We start from the raw sequence: 22,358 nt of genomic DNA on the forward strand, positions 1-22,358 counted from the left end.
TCGCAGGTATTATATTAAAATTTGAAAAATTTAACAGATGTTAGAACTCTCTTTTTCTTTGGACTACAGAAATTAATTTCGATAACGCATTTAATATCTTGATGGTTATAAACACAAATAACAAATGATTAGAATAGAATAGCATAGAGATAATATTCACAGCATGGATAAAGCAAAGAACATAGTATTTCACATAATGTTCATCAGAGTACGTTCATCTTGGCGCTACAAGCGCTGGAAATATTTGATTGACCAATCGGGATAGAGAGTCCTTTGTTCTGATTGGCTATGAAGCGTAACGAACTTCTGATTGGTCAATCAATCGAAGCATTCGTAAAGCCAATTTCCCAGACATTTGTAAAAATTGCGATGCTAACTTATCTACATATATATATATATATTTATGGCATAGCCGATAAATTCGAATATTCGAAACAGTTAGTAAATATCAGTAAATAAGTAAATGTAATAGCGTGGTGTTGCGTCCCATTCGAAAAAATCCGTATAAAAAAAATAATTGTAATACTACGTCTCACCTGGACGAAAATTCATTCTAGAAGGAGAAGAAATATATCGCGAGATGTCCAAGTTGCTGGATTTGTACGGCGAGAATGCGAATGACGCAAAGATCGAGGATTATCTGGAGGAGAGTTTGATTCAAGATAATTATAAAAAATTAAAACATGAGTATGAATATTATCGGCAAGAGTTGCATGTTTTACGACTCAAGCTGGAAGCCAGCGAAGCACTGAATAAAGAGCTCAATGAAACGAATGAAACTTTGGAGCAATCAGTTGGCCAATATAAAATGAAAACGGACAAAATGTTTGCTGAGAGAAAAGAAAAGTACAAAAAATATAGTTGTTCTATTAATAATTAATTAATGACTAGCTGACTTAATTAATTTCTAATATATAAATGCATACACGTTTATTTTTTTTGTTTACTTTTATACTTATATTATTTCTTTAAGATTTATTTTAATGAAATTTTAATCATGTCAACATTGTGATAGTAAAGTTATGTATTATTTTTTTGTTTTGTTTTAGATATAGAGCTGAGAGAGAAGAATATCAAAATTATATTGCAGATTTAGAAACAAAAACTACACAAACTATGCAAGAGATTACAGATTTACGTGAAGAATTAAAAAGATATAAGGATATAAATAAACAACCATATTTTTCTATTTGTACAGATGATACTGTAACGATATACAAGGAAAAAAATAAGGAACTGGCTATACTTCTTAAGAATGAGAAAGAAAATGGAGAACAATTAGAGGAGAAACTTGCAAATATGGAGATTCATTGTCAAGAACTTGAAAATCTCTTGAAAGTAAAACAATATAAATATGACTGTTTAATTTCTTAGTTATGATGTAAAAAACTTATTAGAAATATTTTTTAATAGATAAAATCAGGACAATTAGTGGAAAAAAATGAAGCGTTAGAAAACATACGGGAGGAATTAGCTATTAATCGTATGGAATTGGAATCGTTAAAAGTAACTCCTACTAGTGATACATGTAAAGGTAAAGTATAGAAGATACTAAATCTTTAATATATAATCGTTTATAAATTTTTTTCAGAATTGATATTCTGTTTCAGGTAATTCTTTATTCGCCGAAGTTGAAGATCGTCGACAAATGTTATTGGATCAAATGAAAGAACTCCAGAATAAGTATAAGGAAGCAAAACGAGCGTTAAATACGAAAACGAAAGAAACCCAGCTATTGGCAGCAGAGAAAATTGTGTTGATTAGAAAATGGGAAACTGATGTAATTGATACGCAGCAGGAAAATGCAGATCTTCTGCAAAAATGTAAAAGTAGAATCTTTGATCTTGAGAATAAGTTGAAAATTGAAATAGAAAAAAACAATCAAGTGGAAAAAATACAATCTACAGATGACAGTTTCAAGTAAGCTAAAAACAGTTTTATTTGGTTAGGTTAAATTATTTCTATTTGGTGTTTATAAAAATTACACATACCTTTTGATTTTTAGTTATGCTCAATCATTAGTGGCTAAAACGAAAAAGGAGTTAAAAGAATTGAATGAAAAAATGGAAAAACAAATTATGCAAATGTTAATACAAGAAGAAGCAAATCACAATATCTCAAAGCAGCTTCGTTACTGGCGATCTAAAGCAATGTCTATGGAGGTAACCATTTCTATAAAAAAAAATTATTCTTCGCTCAGAGACTTTTTATACAAATTATATATCTTTTAGGTTCAAATTTTGGCTATAAAAACGCAATTAGAAACAGAACAGACAGATAACAATGATAATAAAAATCTGTTAGAAATTCTTGAAAATTTTAATGTTAGTATTGCTAATGCTGATTTTGAAAAAATCTGTGATGATTTGAAAATTATATCTAATAATCTCACGCCGGCAAATACTATGTGTCAACGAAATTTAAGAGTGTCAGAAAAACCAATAGTAGATGAATATGTAAATGATCAGAAAGAATTCAGTAAAAAGATCGTACATTTTACTACAGATACCAAGGATACTGAAAATAAACCTTTGAAAAAACAATCAAAACAGCATGATAAATATCCTATTGTAGTTATTAATGATGACTCTTTTTCTCTTATGGAGAGAAAATAATCATTTATTACAATATTTTATAATATATCGTTTTTTGCCGAATAATTCGATATTAAAAAAAAGTAAAATCATCAAAATTTTTAATAGAAGAAAGAGTAGATGTATTTTTTTAAGTATTTTAAAATGTATGTTTTTAAATTTAATAAAACAATTTATTTTCTATTCTTTTTTAAATTGAATCTTTTTATATTATATCTAAGCATATATATATCTTTCTTAAAAATATATAAATTATATTCTTTAAATAGAGTTTTTTTTCTGTATATATATATAGTTCTTATATTATTTCGTTGGAGAATTTTTCGAAATAATTTTTACGATTAGATTTCGAAATTTTTGTCAAAATAATTTTTCTAATATTTTAATTCATTTTAAAATGAAACTTTTACAAATTTATAAACCTATACTCTCGATAACAAGATATAATTTAAATATATTATATCATCGTTATATCAATAGTCACCGTTAGTTGATCAATAGAAAATAAGATAAATGAAAACAATCAGCCAAGAGAAACTGGTCATGTTTTTAAAGATTTAATTTTAAATTCACATAACTGGTTTATTTATAATACAAAATTCGTTTCTAGTAATTTTAGAATGGACAGACGTCCTTACAAAGGCTTTTCGGTCGCGATCCAATGATCGTTTTTGCATCATTGGCCAACAAGATATCGAATATTATTAATTGGCTAACGATTATTGTAGAACAGCAGCATTTGCGGCTATACTAGGGTTATTGATAACTTCCCCCAGACTCTCGAGCAATTCTTTCCTGTAATCGTCGAAGTCACCGTCCGTAGCATTGATCTGCTGATTCTCGATTACATAGAGGCAGCATTCTGTATCTCGAATAAGCCGTTCGTCGTGCGAGACGATAATGACACCACCTTTATATTCGTTTATAGCGTCGGCTAGTGCGTCAATGGATTCTATGTCGAGATTATTGGTCGGTTCGTCTAAGATCAACACGTCTGGCGCGTTTAGACAAAGTTCAGCCATCGCGACGCGTGCTTTTTGCCCGCCCGATAGATCTTTCATCTTGATCGTGTGCGCGTGAGAGCTGAGACCAAAAGTGCCTAACTGTTTCCGCGCTTTTTCGTACGGGAGATCGAACAGTCGCATCAAGTACTCCGCCGGCGTCTCCTCAGCGGTCAGATGCTCACCAGAATGCTGATCAAACCTTCCTATCCTCTGCAAAGAGTAAACTAATTTAGAATAATTCGTAACAGAAATACCGGAATGTAAAAATAAATATTCCTTTGCATTAAAAAGTTGAATTTGTCAAATGGCAAAAGAATGATTTATTATTTAATTCGTACGATTTTACACTTACCAATCGATGATTCTTTGTGTTTTCTCCCTTTTGAGGTGTTATGTCGCCCATTAGTAATTTTAAGAAAGTAGACTTGCCAACACCATTAGGGCCTACTATAGCTACTCGAGAACTTAAGTCTATGCCGAAATCTGCGTCGATGAATAGAGGTTTTTGTCCTTCGTATGCAAAAGTTACATCTGAAAGATAAAATTAATATTCCAATAATTCAATTTAAATTTTTAAACGAAGTTTTTGTTCTCTCTCTATCTCTTTTTTCCTTGTATGTGTGAGCAAACTTTTTCTTATTAATTTTTCTTATTACAAATATAATTTAATGATAATTATGAATACAGAAGAGTTAATTACATACTTTGAAGACCAAGAATTGGAGGTTGAAGTGGTGGTGGGTCTGGAAAACTGAATTTTACTATATATTCCCTTGGTTTCTGTAACAATTCCGTAGGTCCACTGTCCTCTTCCTGCTTCTGCATTTTCGTCCTGTTCTTCTCTTGCTTCCTGGTGAGAGCTTCCTTTTGCTTCTTCTCAGCTTGCTTCTTGCTCTGACCAGATGCCTTAAGATCTTTCAACCGCTTCTCCTGCTTCTCATATGCTTTTATCATCTCTTTTCTCTTCTGTACATACATCTTTTTAAACATGCTATAATTTCCCTTGTAATAGAACAATTTTTGCTGGTCTAAGTGTATTACGTCCGTGCACACATTGTCCAAGAAGCTTTGGTCATGTGATACAACAAGTAAGGTCTTCTTCCAGCCCTGCAAATAATTATCCAGCCAGATTACTGCGTTCAGATCCAAGTGATTTGTAGGTTCGTCTAGCAACAATAATGTAGGTTCTAAGAAGAGTGCTCTTGCGAGCGAAACGCGCATTCGCCAGCCACCAGAGAAATTCTTTGTCGCACGATCTTGCATAGCACGATTGAATCCCAGGCCAGCGAGGATCCGTCTGGCTCGTGGCTCTGCTGAATCTGCACCAATGGCTTTCAACTCCTCATAAACCTGAAAATATAATTTGTATTATATATATATATATATACATATATAATTTATATATTTATTTATTTTTACAGTTGTACAATTTACTTAAAAGAAACATGGAATCCAACATAGAAAAAAAAACTGATAGATAATAAAGTGACAAATTACTATTTCCTAAACCTTATGGTATACTTTTTAACATTCAAGGTTTATAAAAATAAATGATAGCGACCTCCTGCAATCTACTTTGCACAGTAGTATCTCCTTGTTCTGTCAATTCCTCCAATTTTTTGCATTCAGCCTGAAGTGTTGTACACTTTGTATCAGCTTTCAGAACTACTTCTACAGCCGGAGTATCGTCCGCTATAACTTCTTGCTCGCAATATAGAACATCTATGGTGCTTGGAATATTGAAGGCTCTCTTGGCTATATGGCGGAGCAAGGTAGTTTTGCCATGACTATAATAAGATTATATAAATGGTATATTTTTTATAAGGGACAAGTACTATATAAGTTAATAAGATAATAAGATAATTTATAAGATAATATTGTAATATATATATATATATATGTATTAATGAATACTGGATTAGATGTAATATATTATTACAATATTATCTTTTATATATATATATACACGCACACACATATATAAGTATATGTTTAATGTTACAATATATATGTATAAAATATTTAAATCATCATTTTAGAGATCTTTCAAGAATTTGATCTTTTGAGCCTAAACATGTATGTAAACATGTTAAACAGTAAAAAAAAAAGAAAAGTAATGTACCCGTTAGGTCCCACCAGGCCGTAACGTCTGCCCTGCGCTATGAGAAGACTAGCATTGGTGAAGAGTTCTTTGCCCTTGGCTGCTATGCTGAAATTCTCCACCTTGATATCGACCGCGTGGTCCAGCTGCTGATTGCCACGCTGCTGTGTCTCGCTCTGCGAGACCGTGAAGTTTGACTCCAGTTCACTATGACCCTGGCCGCCAGCCTTCGTCATCATCTCCATCGTCCGTTCATACTCCTGCTGCTTTTTCAGCTTCTTCTTCTCCTTGTGCGTAAGTTTCTTGCTTGGCGTGTCCTCGTTGAATTCCACGTCCGCGATCTTCTTCGCGACATCATCGGCCGCCCCATTTTCGATCGCGTCATTCATGGTGTAATCACTGGGTGTAAGTAACAAGGTGTGCTATCTTCTTGGACGAATTTTCGTCACATTCTGCGCAGCACCAAGTTTCCGCCATCTTGCAAAATCACTATAGCAACCATAGACATAGTATATCTAGACCAGAAATTGTCTAATGTAAATTCAAACATAGATAAAGCAATATCGAAGAAGGCCAAACGTACATAAATTTTTTAAAATTAGAAAATTGTGGAATCCATCTCTTCAAGTTTCTTTTACATTAAATTTTTTTTTTTGGTTGAGTTTATGACAAACGAAATTCCCTTCTCTTTAATTTTTCAGTGTTGATTATCACAGATTGGCTTGCAATATATAATTCTTTAATATGATGTTTTTATATAATTAGTGTTTCTCTCTTGTATGTTTATAAGTTTAGGGGAATCATCGTTTTTCTTGTTCTAGATACTTTGGTCGTGTTCCAAAATTTATTGCTAGTATTGGAAATCTGTAATATACGTAACATAAACTATAGAGTTTTTCAGTATTGCAGTGAATTTCGAAACGCGGTCTTTATTGATATTATGTCTGCATGCGCGAAAAACCCGACCCTATCATCCGATCAACAGACAGACTGGATATGTGATGTGCGATGTAAAATGTGCAATTGATTCTAAAAATTGTAATATTGTTATTTATTTTGATAAGAATGATATTAGAATAGTGATAGTAATGATAGTAATAACAAATCAACAATGCAATTTTTTTCTATATAAAAAGGCATGTGTCTCCCCAAAGTAGATTCGATGGCCCTTAATACATATTGCTTCCTATGTTTTTGTTGACAAGAATAACCCTTTCCTTGTCCAGGCAAGTCTGTTTTATACTTCACATTATTCATTTTGTCTTGTTCACATTGCATCCCTCATTAATAGTTAATTATTGTAATACTTATTGTCTTCTTCTATTTAATGCAAGGTGTAATTAAATTTTGTAACGTCAAGTGTACTATAAATATAATTCTGAGTTTTGCAATATCTATTACTTAAAAAAAAGGAGAGAATAGATGTTTAAAAAATTTTGAATACCATTTTCTTTTTAAAAATTGATAAAAAATATATATTTGCCAGAAATTTCTGCACGTATGAATCATCTATATTTAAATCCTGTATCTTAAATCCTGTATTTTTACTCTTTTGTTCTTTTTTAGTTGTTATAAAGATTATAAATGTTGAATACTTTACAATTTGATCTGTAATTTATATTTTGGATGCTAACAATAACTCACAAATAATGAATAATAGAGTAGACGTATGATTTTAATTATAAAATTAGATTTAGATGCTCTATAGTTTCACTCATAATTACAGAGTGCTGAGAATGGCGCAAGATGATGCGAATAAGTTGACAAGAGAAGATTTTGATGCTGGTCCATGCAGTTTCGATGAGATTGAGCCAGGCCTCTTTCTGGGTAATCTCACAGCTGCAACGGATGTGGATTGGCTGAAGGCAGTTGAAATGACTCATATATTGACAATAGATTCCTGTCCGTTGCCAAGGAAGATCCAGGAATGTCTGCCCAATTTAATCGTTAAGTATATTCAGATGACAGATATGCCGCGAGAAGATCTTTTAACACATTTTGAGGACTCCTACGAGTTCATCGACCATGCCTTCGAGTGCAATGGCAGGGTACTAGTGCACTGTTACTTCGGCGTGTCACGATCCGCTTCCATAGTGATCGCATACATTATGAAGAAGCGCGAGTTGAGCTTTATGGACGCATTCCAGGTGGTCAAGTCGAAACGACGATTTGTCGCGCCAAATCCTGGCTTCATGGCGCAGTTGCAACTTTACGAGGAAATGGGCTATGGCGTGGATAGCACCAATGTGCAATTCAAGATGTATCGGTTACAGATTGCCGCCGACAAGGTGCGCAAGGCACGCATTCTTCCTCAGAGCTGCATTGATTTAGTGAAACCAGATCCCGCACTAACAACCGTGCGTCCCGAGCCGACAGTTTATCGTTGCAAGAAATGTCGCCGTATCGTAGCAAGCGTTAGCAATATTTTACCCCATGCACCACACGAGAAACAGATCTGGCGGCACATCAGCGTTAAAAGTCCGAAGGAGAACTGTGATAAACTAGTGCTGAAAAAAGAAGAGCCGACGCGCGTCGAGCTATGCGACAAGATCTATTTTGTGGAACCTCTGGCTTGGATGCCCAATATCACTCACACTGTTGAAGGCAAATTGAATTGTCCTAAATGTAACACGAAACTCGGCTCATACAGCTGGATCTCCGGCAGCCAGTGTCCCTGCGGTAGCAAAATCGCGCCGGCTTTCTATTTGGTGCCCTCCAAGCTCGACTGGAGCAATGTTGTGCAGAACGTGCAAGTAACGGTATAGTATTGAGAAATATATCAAATAAAAATATTGAAAATAATCGATCTTGGACTATTTGGATACTCGATGAAATTGTTCCAAAGTTTTTAAAGGTCTTAAGTATTTCTTTTAATACTTATTATGGCAATACGAATCGCTGAAGAATGTCGTGAAGATATCGAATAGGCGTTTAATAAACGTAATTTTTTAAATGCTTTATTCTATATATCTTTTCGACGGTTTTTTGAGTGATGTTTTTATTAAATTGTGACGTTACATAGTCCAAGATAGTCAAAATAGATATTGGAAATATTTAATTTCCAGCAAGTGTACTATAAATTTGATTAGGTTTTAGAATCTAAATTTAAATTATCCCATAAAGAGGTATAAAAAAATTTATGAATAATTTTAATCACATATCACTTTCTTTTTATATGTATATAATACTTTACATTATCTATATTTTATTTTTAATTATACCAAAATTTTAATTCCGTTAAAAAGATCTGTATACTTGCTGAGGGTTGAGAATAATGAATTTTTTATTAAGACAAATACGACCAATATACGCCGGCTGACTGTATTCTAATCCTGTGCCAATATACTTCGATATGTGTACATATATACATGTATTTGTTATACATATATATCTGTATGGTGTTGTACTTTTTTTTATTATATATATGTAAGAAAACATATACCTAAAAAAGTTCTTCAATCTCAATGTTTTTATTGCACGACAGTGTCTTTGTCTATACCGTCTATATATCTAATAAGGCCGTAACTTTGTGTAGAATAACGTTCTACTGTATTTATATTTAATAATTATGATATCAATATATACTTTCTCGTAACTTAACGTGCTATTCTATCGACGGGAAAAAGATGACTTATTTATTCGTTACCCTGTGTTCAAAACTTACAGTTTAAACTTAATCTAATCATTATCTAATGATTATCATTGATTAAGGCATACGGTGAACGTTTTTATAGCGATAATCTGCAGAACATTTGCATTATCACCTTTGCACATAAAATCCCGATACTGTACGAGACGTTAGCATCCTTGGAGTTCCAATATCTCAGATCGCGGTCTTAAATTTATTTTTGACAGTCAAATTTTATCTTTGGTTTCGACAACATCTGGGATGAATGGTTCTTTACATCGCGTCTCCAGAATGAGATTGTGTAAAGCGCAATTCAAATGTACTACACATTCCCATTCCGCAGATTCGATATCTGCGAACGATATCACATACTCGCGTGCATCGCCGGATACGTCGAGCCATAGGGATGTGCTCGCAGTCTCAGAGCGTTCAGGCCGTTCACGGTGGGTCCGTCGAGGGATCCGTGGTGGATATCGGTCTGATGATGATGATGGTGGTGATGGTGATGGTACGGCGGCAGACTTACATTCGCTAGGCCGCCGTTCGTGGCGAAACCGTGACAGCCGGCGGTCTGCATCGCGTAATGCGGCGTCGTTCTCCAATAATCGCCGTAAGAATACTGGGCCGTTACCTGGGTGGTCGCATTCTGCGATGATTCCGTATTGTTTTCCGCATTGTGTTGCGAGGAATGCGACACTCTGATGGGACGCAGCGGTAACGCGGCTTCCATCTCTCTACCCGCGGAGACGCCGCGGTTCATCGCCGAGCTCCGCTCGTTCCGCCGAAACTTTGCTCGCCTGTTCTGGAACCATACCTACACAGAAGGAAAAAAATTCTCGGTGCTCTCGCTATTGATTTTATTGTTGATTTTTGGGAATGAAATATTCTGCGATTTTGATAAAAATAGAGATTGTGATGAAACGGCATAGATAGAATGATCTTGTATCTTTGTCTCTAGTCAGAATAATAAATATTTTGATGGAAAAATAAAAATTAGAGTCTCTAATATCAAGGATATTATAATTATGTTTCTGCAATAGATTAAAATATTTATACGACGCAAATAATTTCTTTTTTTAAATTATAGAATATGTACGACTTGTTGTTGCCTTTGGCGAAAATATACGAGGATCAATGCATTTAATTAAATTCGAGCAATTCAAATAATCGATTCAAAGGACGCGTGTTTCTTCCAGAAATAATTTCCTCGATGAATGATCAGTGCTTTTTATATCTCATTATCTGAAGTATTTAAAAACCTTGTATTCTTTTAATTTTAACGTGTATTTACTATTTCAGCTTCACTGCGATCATGTATCGAGTTTCTCCCGACCTCTCAAATGAATTCTACGAACTGAAGACTAAATTACATAACAAATAAGTCCGATTCAAAGGACCGTGCCGCCTTTTAGGAATATCTTCAATGAAAAATCAAGAGGGATCCGACGTGTATCCAAGTATATCAAGTGCTCCTCATCTGACATCACTCCAAATCAAGACAAATAAATTCAATTCAAAGGACACGCTTCCCGTGTGATATATCTTTTTCAATGTAAAATCTGGGACGATCAATATGCTATTCGTGTGTTCTCACGTTACTCTAAAAATCTACACGTCGCGCGTCTTTATACGTCGGCGAGATGAGGACAGCGGCGGGGAACGGAAGGACACGGCGCGCCGACCGAAGACGGGACAGCGTGACGGCTCCTGGCAGGCGTACCGACGCTGCAGCATACGAATAGATAGACAGACGCGTGTAGAGCGGCACAGTGACGGCTACGAGTACACGTGCTCGATGCACGTGTTGGGGAGCGCAGATGCTGGAGATGCGCGTCGGCTAATCATAGCTTCTCTCTCTCTCTCTCTCTCTCTCTCTCTCTCTCTCTCTCTCTCTTCCTCTCTTTTTGCCCTGACAACCTGTCTCCTCCGATTTTCTGCCTAGCTGTCCGCAACCGCCACCTTCCGCCTCCTCCTTCTTCATCCTTCTTTTTCTTGTATTACTGACGACGCTGCGTTTGGTACAAGAACACATGTGCGCATCGTGATACTTTCTCGGATGGCTAATCTTCTCGGTTACCGAGTGGAAGATGGCTTCAAAGAGCAGTCCGCTTGCTCTCTATGAATCGGTTAGTTGGTTGGCGTGCGTCTTGAGACAGTTTATCGTTTTGCCACGTTCCGTCATTCTTGTGCGGATAGCCATCGAAAAAATGATGTTCTTTTAATTTTAATTTGACTTTCTATTTTTGTTTATTTTAATTTATTTTCGGTTTTTAATTGCATTATATATACATTGTTCAAGATACAAGTAATGATATATTGTTTTTCTCACTCCTAATTATAAATTTAGATTCCTAAAACCGGTAAGTAAATTGTGTGACATAAGAAGAGGCAATACGTTATATGTATATGGTATATATCTTATTGGATGATTTGAGAGCATTTTTGGAGGAATGACCAATGATCAATTATCGCCCACGTCATAAATAAAATTGTAATCTAAAGAAGATTAGCTCATGAGCATTGACTGTACATTATTCGAAACATTACGAATATTAGATTGGGATAATTCAGTTTTGTTTGAATAAATATTCTATAATTTAGCATATGCTGAAAATAAAAGAAAATAAATGGGGAAAGAGAAATTCAATCATTTTTCTAAACATATTTCTCCGGAATAGTTCTTCAGATATATACACGAGATTCCTAGATATTTATCGAATCTATACTAGTTATGAGTATATTTCTAACACAAAACATTAATTTTTTTTTTTATTTAATTCTAATTGCAATGTATAAGAGAAAATTACCTGCACTCTAGCCTCCGATAGAGACACCCTGGTCGCCAATTCCTCGCGAACGAAGGCATCCGGATAGTGCGTCTTCTCAAACACTCTTTCCAACGCGGCCAACTGTTGTGCCGAGAAAGTTGTCCTGCTCCTCCTGGGTCTTCTGTTTCCAGTAGTGGAGGAGGTTTCGCTGCAATCTGCGAAACGTAAATATCAATTATCAATGACATTTCGCTATTGATTTTACTTTGGAAATTATTGTGAAGTTTTCTTTCTCGATTATGATGTATAAAAAATTTAGTGACAAATGTTAATCTCCTTTGATAATTATATATCTTTCGTGTAAAAATACGCTCTGCGAGAAGAATGCGAAATTATTTCCCGACGATCTGCCCTCATGTCGAAATCCGACGCGAGTCTCGAAGATGCCGCTCGCAATATCGGAGAGTCTATACTGAAAAAAAGGGAGAAAAAAAAACATGCGCGTACGCGGGCCGGTTACAGTTGCGGCCATTCTTTGAATGGCTCCACTATACTTGGGCATTCATCAAAGCGGCATAATGCGAGCAGCATGACTAGAAATGCGTGATTTTGATGAAATCAAGTGCGTCGGGAATCGCGGATTATACGTGTACGGACGCGATGAAATCATTCGCTATGGATACTGTGTGTTCTCATACTAGTTTCCATGCAATATAAATTATGATAAAGTTCCATCTAATTTGCATAATGTATATGTTATAATGAAATTCTAAAGTAAAAAATATTAAAATATAGGAAAATGAAAGATAAATAACTTTTATCACATTTATCTTATATAATGATATTATAATACTAACGGAATATCATAAAAGAAACTGTTCTTGAGAATATCTCTCTCAAGAAAATAAGCAAAACATTGTTCTCGGCAAAGATATTTAAAAATAGACAAAAATTTTCTGTCATTATAAAATACTCAAAAGTAGTTAAACAAAAAAACATTCTGTATACCATATTGCAAATTTTATTTTGCCATATCTTATATGTGATGTGAAATGCTTTTTGATTCTCACTATCATATTCTCTTTCAATAATTTGAATTGATTTTTTTCTCAACCATAATGTCGGGCATAAATTTTCGAATAATTAGCGATGGAAAATAAGAAGTTCGCAACTTGCAAGCGAATTAAAAAATCTTCTTTGTAAGTTTGAAAAAGTTTTTTTCAAAAGAAGTCTTGGTTAAAGAATCCTTCAGACTTTCTTATTAAGATGAATGAGTTAATAATAATTATGCTCTTATTGTAATTAGATAATTACAATAAGAGCATAAGATGATTAACCTTCGAAAACTTATACAATTTTTATTGTTTATACAATTCTTTTTTTCGTTACGTTATTTAAAAAAAAAAATTTGAATATTTATATTAATATTAAATAAATAACAATAAAAATATATATCGTTTCATAATGACATAATAATATTTTCGGGTCCTTACCCAAGGATTGCGTAGACGTGGACAGTAGGCGTGAGACCGTGAAATCCTGTGGCGTATGCGAACTCGCAAACTGCGATACTATCACGCTATTGTTCGCGCTTTGCTCCGCATCCATTGCGTCTAACATTTTTCTTCTTTTTTCGCACCTTCCCTCATCGGCATGATAATCAATACGATTTCATTTACGAGTTCTCCGCTTTTGGCGGGAGACTCTTAATCTTTTAACATTCTCCTCTTGTAGCGTATTTATATCTTTAGTCAACGCGCGAATATCGTCTTGATTCCGCGAGATGAAGTCTCACCTGCGAAGGAAGATATAACTTCGTAAAATATGATACGCACAAATATAATTATATAACTTTTAGATTCTTACACATATTGATAATATAAAATTAGATCTCTTATTATTAATTATATCAATTATTTTTGTTTTCTGTTTTAGAATAATGAAAATTGCTCTGAACTCTGGTCGAAACGCGATGCAGTCTGAGAGACAAAGCCGCGACCAGATTCGCGGTTTAATTTCACGCGACATGATTATTCAGCCACGATCTCAAAATATCAGCCAGAAACTTAATATTAGCAAGGCTCGGAATTGCAGTAGAGAAAATTCAAAATATGAGAAGAGTGAGGAGACGAGCCAATTTGCACGAATGCCGGTGAGAATATGTGCGAGATGAATCTGAGACAGACGTATGTTCCGCAACAGACGTTTGTATCGTTCTATTTTAAATCATATTAAAATCAAATATCAGATTTACGATGTAAATATTGTGAGAAGCACGATACGGTGCTTCCACGTGCAGGTAAAGTTTAATCTGATATTCTACGAAGACAAATTAATTTTCAAATGATAATAAAATCAATAATAATAAAATCAATCGCGACAGATTTTACGTTGGGGAAAAATCTTATCGAGCTTGAAAAAAGCATTGCGATATTTTTCTATATTGTGTTCAGTTTCTATTTATCCATTATACTTTTCTGGGAAGAAAGAGAGAAAAAGTTATATGCGTATTGTCTGCCTATTGTAATATAAATTAATATAATTAATCTTGTTAATATATACAATAGCACACGCACTTTAATTTATTATAATCTTTAATAATATAATTATCAAACTGTATTAAAAAAGTCAGTGGCATGATATAATATAATTTTCTGTTCCTTTTTTTATTTGCGATTTTTGGCAAACCAAAGCTCAATAATTGTGTTCCTTTTTCTACCTATAAGATACTGTATACATAAAAAACGTGATGTCAAAATTATATAATTATAAAATAATTATAAATTATAAAATTATAATAATTGAAATTATGAATTAAACTTATGTTTCATTGTAACATTCTTTGAGTAAATTAACTTGTCATTTCTATATTATCTAGTTACACATTTACCTTTAAATCTGATCATTTTATTTATTTCACATTGATCCTGAATGCAATTCTTGTATCGATTAAAATTTTGAATTGGCTGTCCGCAATTAGCACTAACAATAAATACGATACATTAAATAGAAATACGCAACACATCAGAAAAAAACGGTAAGTCTATTTATACTTTGACCGAGGCAGAAATATAATAACATTGATAATTGATAAGGTTTAGTGCCAAAAGCAGACAAACTTATTAAAATTAACTTTTACATGAATCTAATAAAATTAAATCTATTTATCTAATATTAAATCAAATTATCTAATTAAATCTAATCTAATCTAATTAATATAAACATTTCTTTCAATCGCAAGAGATTAATCGTCTAAAATTAGAAAAAAAAACAAGTTGTTTAGATTGTTATATGTACACTCTCAGAAAGGATTTCTGATAACGAGACAAAAAATATTCTTGACATATTTAATCGTATCACAACCTTATGCAGTATAAAAATAAAACAATTTCAAAATTAAATCAATAATTCCTTTTCTTCTCTCTCGAATTAAATAAGATTGTCTTACTATCTTGAGACAAGAGTAACATATACAAATCTAAGCTTATATATTCTTGCATTTAGAATAACTTGATGTTAGATTGCTACAAATTTCCATCTTCATCTTTGTGAGAAAATTAACGGGATAGCACCAAGAGCATTTTATTCTAGATTTAAGAATTTTCCATTTAAGATTAAAATATTCCTTTTTCAATGATAAATATGATTGTCGCTATATCGATCCTATTTTATGATAGATTGAAGAGTAATAGGATTAGATCCGGAAATCTTTTCTGTGGGTGTACATTAAACTATTGAATCCTCCCGTAAAAGACTGCATATAACACGTTTCATCGATTTGACAGACGCGATCGTTAAAAGACAATTATTTACGCCGGCGGCGGGAGAGATACGGGTGCACCCAGCACTCGTTTATGCGTAATTTGTCTCGGGCAATGTTAATTAAAGCATTTCCGAGCTCGAGCGTGACGGTGCAATTAGGGCCACGTGCCAGCGGTCGCAAAGTATGTTCGCCGACTGTTTGAAACTCGTTCATACCTTGGTCGCGTATGCAAACGTGATAATTCTCTTTATTTATCTCTCAAAACTTAATAGATTCAACTGTAGATTATCAATACAAGTGCCATCGATAAGCTACAATAATTTAATATTATTATTTAATAATTTAATATTGTTTCCATGATGAAATATATTCTCACAGTTTCCACACGATTTAAAAATAGAAGATAATATATAACAAAATCCAAAGTTGCTATACACAGTTAAAAAATGGAAATAAATAAATGTAACTAGTTAAAAAAAATGCGTTTTTTAATTTAATTATTATTAATATTAGAAGCAAAAGAGAATAAGTATAGTAATAAAATAATAAAGAGTAAAGTAATAAAGAAAAAAACTATAACATTCTTTTTTTTTTTTTTATAAAATATTTCTTGCGAAAATATCTTACGAGGAAGTATTAATAAATTATACAACAAAAAAATATTTAATTAAATTATACTTTTATATACATGTAAATTTATGTTTTGACACAAGAAATATTTGTTAATTTTTTTAGAGAAATTAATTTTGAAAGGAAAGGCTGAAAGAAAAAAAAAATATATATATATATTTAATTATCGCGAATATATATTTATATCAATTCTAAAATTATTTTTGTCAAAATTTTAATCGCAAGTGTGGTAATTCGGAGATTGAATCATCTGCTTGTAAATTACTCTTAAATAATAGCTCATTTTTATCGCATTTATCGCGACAATTTCACATGCATGTTAATAAACGATCAGTTAATTTTCGATTCGCCAGATAAATTTCATCTGTCACGGATATTTCCGCTGCCAAAAAATATATTAATTTCGATATTTATAAGCGCAATCGACGTGCCAAGATCCGCGCGTGCATTCGTATTCAATTAAGATTCGTCGTGTGCTTCCGGTCTCTCCTACGGATTCGCATGACTCAAATTTTTAAGCGTGGATAATAATTAGGATAGCGATTTTTCCGATCGGAAAAAATCGTTTAAATTATATATTGCATGAATATACATAGAATCTCGATCTTCATCAAGCTTTCTTCTTCGAGAGTGAAGTTTTTTGCAATTATATCTATTGCCTTTTTATTTTTTAGCATTAATTGCTAATGAGATAATTAAATTTAATTATACATATTCTTGGAGATAATTACACAAAACAGTATATGCGAATAATGATGTGTATATAAATGTATGTGTGTGTGTGTGTGTGCGCGATTAAATTTTTCTCTTGAACAATAACTGATTTCTTAAAATCTTATAACTTGTATGTAATGTTAGCCCACTTATGACCTAGTTGAGACAATTCTTTTTTATCGAGTGTCAATTAAGCTCATTAACTCTTAAACTGCGGCGTCCGCCAATTGGCATTTTATCGCGTGACAACGGTCATGATTTAATCACCTCAGTTTTGTTCACCTCGATTACGAAAATATTATACTATGAGTGTATATATATATATTTTATATTTTCGCTCACTAATACTTGACGTCAATAAGATAGTTATTACCAATAAAAATGCTATATAAATGAATCAAAATTAAAAAGAAAAATAACAACATATAAATTTTTGACTCTAATGTATTACAATCTATGTAGTTTATTAATGTTCAATATTTAATGAAGATATATAATTATGAAAATATACATATTAATCTACGTTTAGGGATTTGGGCTTAATTTCGTTTTTATTATTACGAAAGAACACGAGATCCTTTAATCTTTAAATCTTTGATATGAATTTTTAAATTGGTGGTTAATATTTTTTTCGCAATTTTGTTAGACATATCGTATATTTCCTAACTTTGAGCGGAGAACTTTCTGACATACCTGAGATCAAACACTTTTGTTCACCTTCTTGTTCCGCTCTGTCCAATTTCTATTTCATAAACTAAACTTGGCAAAAGTTCTCCATTCACTTGCAGACTCAAGAAATCGATACACGTGCACAGTCTGGTTTACGTTAAATATAGATAGGATGTAACTCTGAAGTACATAATTTTTACGTTGGTGTCACACAAGGATGTTAACTAGGCATCGCTGACTGAGATGCTTGATCGCGGGATCGCGCTCGAGAACGAAGGCATCATTTTGCTCGGAGCGGCGAGATGCCAACTGACTTTGCCGAGTTAAGACGTACTTAAAGGTCCTCATCTGCTTCTTCACCTCTATCTCTCTCGCTCTTTCGTCTTCTCATCTCTCGTCTTGCGTTCTCCTCAATCTTCTCCCAGTTCGTGCTGTCGTTCCTCGCGGGCAAGCAGAGGGAAATAGAGCGTTTTAAGAGTAGGTGGAGATTTTCGTCACAAGCTCCACCTTCATTAGAAGCTCATTGGTTTCTAAATGGTTTCTCTCACTACGCAAACTAGGAGTATCAGAGGCGGAAGGACGTATGTACACGCGCTTTTATTATAAAATGTGTCGCGACGACGACGCATCCGAGAGCGCGATGAGGCAATCGATTTATTTTTGTCGAAGTTGCTCTAATGCAACATGTTTTCTGCAGGTTTGTATGACGGTTGAATGTAGAGTCCAGAGCTTTTTTTTTTTTTTTTTTTTTTTTTAAGAAAAAATGATGAGAAGAACGTTAAGTTATTTTAATGAAACACTAAAGATCAAGAGTCTAATAATACAATTTGAGTTAAAAATGATTTATAAAGAGATTAAGTTTGATCGAAGCTCTACAAGAATTTTCTCAGCTATATTGATGGTTTACAATTAATATAAAATCCAAATACATTGTCAGATCTTAGTAAATCGATCGTCGTTCAAAGGACATTTAATTAACATCCGTGGAAGTTTGACATAATAATATAATGAAGAAACAAATAAATTATGTGGATGCTTATCATTAACGTTATAATGAAAAATTATGCGTTAGCAATGATGTATAGGCGCCGGCGTTTCCGTAACGGTTTCCGTTTTCAAGGACATGGTTCCAACAGCAATTTTTATAAATCCCGAACATAGGTCTTCTTCATCTTCTTTCTCCTTGTACTAGCGGCTGGTATCTCGTTACGCAGGGGTGTCGTGTATCCTCCATAATGTTCGATATATAACGTCGAGTCATTCAAAACGATCCGGAAAGAATAAACGCTGACAATAAGCAGAGGATCTTGTTATCCGTTTTTCTCGTTAGTGATAGCTTCTGCCCTTTATCGTCTTAATTAAGAAATAAATCTTCTGATTTTAAAATTGACAATAAATCATTAAATATTAATAAAGATCTTAGCATAAAAATATTGTTGAAAGAGATAATGACGTCCGTTTGTATTTTTTAAATATTTTTTTTAGAACAGAGCTAAAATATCAAAAAGTTATAAATTATTAGAAATCTTTTTGGCAATTTTTCGATTCTTAATTTATATTATAATTTTGTCCAAGACCCTCATCAAATTTTAATTTGATCATATATTCACATATATTCACGCTTGATCAATACACATAAACGCTTATTTTTTCCATTTAGCATTTATAGTTCAGATATTGAAAAACTGATGTCTCAGGTCAAAAATCGGTATAGTTTTCTCACACCAAAAAACCCCGTTCTTTTTACTCTATTTATTCAATGCGTCAATAAAGCAAAAGTTCATAATTCTTTTATAAAAAGATCAAGACGGCAAGGCGCACGATTAATGTTGTGACCGCGGAAATGGGTCTAATATAAATATTAGAATCGCAAAAAAATGTGTGCTCTTCGGGAAAAAAAAAAAAAAAAATGTAAAGCTACCCTTGGCTCGTGAAATGGGTAAAGATTACTCGTGATCCCTCTCACAATCTGTCGCTGCACCCCAAACATTATTTACTCGGACGGTTGATCCAGTTCTCGATATGAGATCGATATCGAATATCAAAGTATAATTCCTGAGAAGTTTTCTCTCCTCTTTTAGATACACTTCGATCAATATGCCAACTCCGAAATGACTTTTTGAAAGTATAGTCGCGCCCCAACGAGAGAAACTTTATGGCATAGTAAAAATATTTTTAGGATCTTTTATAGTGTGTAGTGTTTTGAAATCCCTCTTTCCAGCAGCGAAACACTTTCAAGTGGAAAAGATATTAACGGATAAATAGATACACATACATTTATATATCACAATTTATAGTTTATTTTTTTCCGTGATCGATGTATCTCGATTGTTAATAATCGAAAGAATTTGCCAACTTCGACGATACGAAGAAGAGCTGGGGAATAAACTCTAGAATTGATCCTCGGCATAGATTGACGCTTTCGATTATAAAATTAGAATGCGCGAACGCGATGCCATCAGGCAAACCGCGAACTGCGAGACGCTCTTCGTAGCGTTTCCTTCGCGGCGTCAAAACGTAGAAAAAGTAGCGAGTGGAGTAGCGATGGTAATTTCACGGCGCAAAACGGTCGAAAGTGCGTTAAAAGCCGGACGACAGAGTGCCGACAGCTGACCGCGCTATAAGCTATAAGGGATGTTGCAAAGTTACGAACTCTTTCTCTCGACATTAATGGCCGAACGAAGAAGAGCGACGGTAATTTCAATGTCAAATGTTAATGGATAACATGCTATAAAATAGCATAATTAAAATTATTTAATAATTAAAAATTAAAAATGAGAACTCGAGTTTCAAGGATTTTATCTTCTTTTTTTTTTTAGACATTTTCTTAGATAAATATTACCAGAGAAATGGAATGTTTATATATTACAAGCATATAATTTTTAATAACGTAATAGTAATTTAATATTGATATATCGCGAAGAATGAAGCGATCAAACATTTAAAAAATGACAATCAAGCACTCGCAAAACTACGATTCTATTTTTCTTACACCGTGCATGATTTTGGAGTCATCCTATGTATACGGGAGATGCAAACGACGTTGGTAGATACACACGAGTGAATACACATGCAATAATTATTTCGCTCCGGGATTTTATTTATATATGAGGCTTTTATACGAACCCACAGCTCCTCTCGCTATTCCGACTCGATAAAACGTTCGTCGAGCACTTTCGAAAGCTGTTAAAGCCGGATTATTTCGGCGATAATAAACCGCGAAGGGCCACGCGACCATTGTACGAACCGATTCAATTATAAACGCCACCATTGCAGAACAATCTTATTCATTTTCAACGAAAAAACGAGATTCGTCAGATTTGTAACTTCGCGTCAAAGGAACGATCTTAAGTTGCATTCATCTTTCGCATTTCTTAACAGATGATTTGACGGATTTGCAGATTTTGCATTCACAAATATTATTACGTAAATATATAATATCTATATAATCTATCTACAAAAGCAAAAATTGTTTAAATCAAATACGTTTAAACGCAATTTTTTACAATTATGTCTGATTTTATGACATGAGAATATATTCCTCAATAAAATAACGAATTAACAATACAAGAGATGCCATCGGTTAACATATTTTAAACATTTTTTAATATTTTTATATTAAAGGAGAGTTGATTTAATTTCTATCTTCTATACATTTTCCGTTTTCTTATTGAACAAAATATTATTGTAATATCTTCTTGAAACTCGTGAAAAAAAGCACATATTTTCACGATTAGTAACATTGCACTAGCATTACTCGTCTCTATTGAAATCACTATGCAGATATCTCAATGCGTCGAATCACTCGAGATTCCTTCGAGTGGAATTCCTCCGTTTCGACGTTTAGAGTTATTCGTCGTGTTTTCCCGAAAAAGAGATAAAGCCGCGAGTTTTCTCGCGCTGTTCCAGTCACGGCGAGACGGACGCGCGCGTCGCGACGCCGTGACACGTACACGTCGCACGTCGCCCGCCGAGAATTATTAGGCGGGCCTGGAGCGCGTTTTCCCGCTACGATGACACCCGTCGTCGTCCCGGTACTTTTGTTCTCCCGTAGTTCTCGTTCGTCTTTCCTCCACCGACAGAGCTACGCGATCGCGATGGGATCGCGAGATCCCTGCAAGAAATCTTGGCGTTTAGTCGCGCACGCTGACTCGGGACGCGCGAGGATATAAACAGGTCATACGGGGACATAAATCTGTCGCGACGTAGAGATTCGTGAGAAATAGACGGATTAAGAGGAGAATTGATAGGAGTTCGCTCTCTGCAAAGTCGAATTCCTCGCATTTTTTCGATGGGGAAAGTAAAAGTGATGTTTTTTATTACCCGTCATAAATGAAATTAAATTCCTAAAGTAATTTCTGTATTAGAAATTGCCAAATTTTTCTTATTCATCATCTACGAACAGATCGATCTAAAAATTTCTTTGATTTTTTAAATAAATTGTTTTCTCCCAGAAACTTTCACTTTCTTCGAGAATTATTATATTT

At 33.8% G+C, this 22,358-nt stretch overlaps 5 protein-coding genes across 11 annotated transcripts in view; 3 read left to right on the plus strand and 2 right to left on the minus strand.

Annotated features, from left to right (window-relative positions):
* Positions 1–414: 414 nt before the first annotated feature.
* Spindly (spindle apparatus coiled-coil protein 1 spindly) lies at positions 415–2,652 on the plus strand. Of its 2 annotated transcripts, none has more exons than XM_070315497.1 (7): positions 415–437; positions 558–846; positions 1,050–1,338; positions 1,414–1,534; positions 1,611–1,920; positions 2,006–2,162; positions 2,232–2,652. In XM_070315497.1, exons 2-7 carry the CDS (start codon positions 581–583, stop codon positions 2,613–2,615), a joined length of 1,527 nt encoding a protein of 508 aa, XP_070171598.1. In that variant the 5' UTR covers positions 415–437; positions 558–580; the 3' UTR covers positions 2,616–2,652. The 2 variants fall into 2 exon arrangements, with proteins under 2 accessions (XP_070171598.1, XP_070171597.1); XM_070315496.1 differs by having other exon boundaries at positions 421–441.
* Positions 2,653–3,135: 483 nt separating this feature from the next.
* LOC138944665 (ATP-binding cassette sub-family F member 1) lies at positions 3,136–6,183 on the minus strand. Its single transcript, XM_070315503.1, has 5 exons — positions 5,721–6,183; positions 5,160–5,385; positions 4,303–4,948; positions 3,951–4,129; positions 3,136–3,808 (listed from the first exon to the last, which is right to left on the minus strand). The coding sequence occupies exons 1-5, from the start codon at positions 6,086–6,088 to the stop codon at positions 3,314–3,316; spliced, it is 1,914 nt and encodes a 637-aa protein (XP_070171604.1). The 5' UTR covers positions 6,089–6,183; the 3' UTR covers positions 3,136–3,313.
* Positions 6,184–6,570: 387 nt separating this feature from the next.
* On the plus strand, positions 6,571–12,238 carry Mkp-4 (MAPK Phosphatase 4). Of its 3 annotated transcripts, XR_011448851.1 has the most exons (5): positions 6,574–6,737; positions 6,836–6,925; positions 7,426–8,458; positions 10,627–11,453; positions 12,146–12,232. XR_011448851.1 is itself a non-coding variant. In XM_070315504.1 (4 exons), exons 2-4 carry the CDS (start codon positions 6,888–6,890, stop codon positions 10,469–10,471), a joined length of 1,128 nt encoding a protein of 375 aa, XP_070171605.1. In that variant the 5' UTR covers positions 6,571–6,737; positions 6,836–6,887; the 3' UTR covers positions 10,472–10,611. The 3 variants fall into 3 exon arrangements, 2 of the variants coding, with proteins under 2 accessions (XP_070171605.1, XP_070171606.1); XM_070315504.1 differs by lacking the exons at positions 10,627–11,453; positions 12,146–12,232 and adding an exon at positions 10,415–10,611 and having other exon boundaries at positions 6,571–6,737; XM_070315505.1 differs by having other exon boundaries at positions 10,627–12,238.
* Positions 8,839–22,358, minus strand: part of LOC138944668 (protein gooseberry-neuro) — a 60,783-nt gene continuing 47,263 nt past the window's right edge. Inside the window, exons 1-4 of one of the 2 annotated variants that reach the window (XM_070315506.1) lie at positions 17,896–18,567; positions 13,589–13,890; positions 12,135–12,310; positions 8,839–10,141 (exon numbers count right to left, since the gene is read on the minus strand). In XM_070315506.1, the coding sequence (XP_070171607.1) occupies positions 9,692–10,141; positions 12,135–12,310; positions 13,589–13,715 (753 nt within the window). In that variant the 5' untranslated portion in view covers positions 13,716–13,890; positions 17,896–18,567 and the 3' untranslated portion in view covers positions 8,839–9,691. Of the gene's footprint in view, positions 10,142–12,134; positions 12,311–13,588; positions 13,891–17,895; positions 18,568–22,358 lie in introns of those variants that run through there. The other variant, XM_070315507.1, reaches the window with a different exon arrangement.
* The window catches only part of Psgef (Protostome-specific GEF), a 52,664-nt gene continuing 42,550 nt past the window's right edge, over positions 12,245–22,358 (plus strand). For all 3 annotated transcript variants that reach the window (XM_070315500.1, XM_070315501.1, XM_070315502.1), the window contains exon 1: positions 12,245–12,319. The gene's annotated coding sequence lies outside the window, so the exon portion shown is untranslated. The remainder of the gene's footprint in view (positions 12,320–22,358) is intronic.

The sequence above is a fragment of the Polyergus mexicanus genome, unplaced genomic scaffold (assembly GCF_030449975.1).
Source record: "Polyergus mexicanus isolate NDT 795.1 unplaced genomic scaffold, iyPolMexi1.0 SCAF_2, whole genome shotgun sequence".
NCBI classification, from domain to species: domain Eukaryota; kingdom Metazoa; phylum Arthropoda; class Insecta; order Hymenoptera; family Formicidae; genus Polyergus; species Polyergus mexicanus.

What these genes read in the sequence shown, in the direction of transcription:
- Spindly (XM_070315497.1), top strand. Translation starts at nt 581, where the DNA reads ATGTCCAAGTTGCTGGATTTGTACGGCGAGAATGCGAATGACGCAAAG. An exon ending in TCTACAGATGACAGTTTCAA is followed by an intron (nt 1,921 to 2,005) that starts GTAAGCTAAAAA and finishes TTTGATTTTTAG; the next exon opens with TTATGCTCAATCATTAGTGG. An exon ending in CTAAAGCAATGTCTATGGAG is followed by an intron (nt 2,163 to 2,231) that starts GTAACCATTTCT and finishes TATATCTTTTAG; the next exon opens with GTTCAAATTTTGGCTATAAA.
- LOC138944665 (XM_070315503.1), bottom strand. Translation starts at nt 6,088, where the DNA reads ATGAATGACGCGATCGAAAATGGGGCGGCCGATGATGTCGCGAAGAAG. An exon ending in GGCCTGGTGGGACCTAACGG is followed by an intron (nt 5,386 to 5,720) that starts GTACATTACTTT and finishes ATCTTATTATAG; the next exon opens with TCATGGCAAAACTACCTTGC. An exon ending in TCCAATTCTTGGTCTTCAAA is followed by an intron (nt 4,130 to 4,302) that starts GTATGTAATTAA and finishes TTTATCTTTCAG; the next exon opens with ATGTAACTTTTGCATACGAA.
- Mkp-4 (XM_070315504.1), top strand. Translation starts at nt 6,888, where the DNA reads ATGTTTTTGTTGACAAGAATAACCCTTTCCTTGTCCAG. An exon ending in ATAACCCTTTCCTTGTCCAG is followed by an intron (nt 6,926 to 7,425) that starts GCAAGTCTGTTT and finishes TCATAATTACAG; the next exon opens with AGTGCTGAGAATGGCGCAAG. An exon ending in TGCAGAACGTGCAAGTAACG is followed by an intron (nt 8,459 to 10,414) that starts GTATAGTATTGA and finishes TTTAAATTATAG; the next exon opens with AATATGTACGACTTGTTGTT.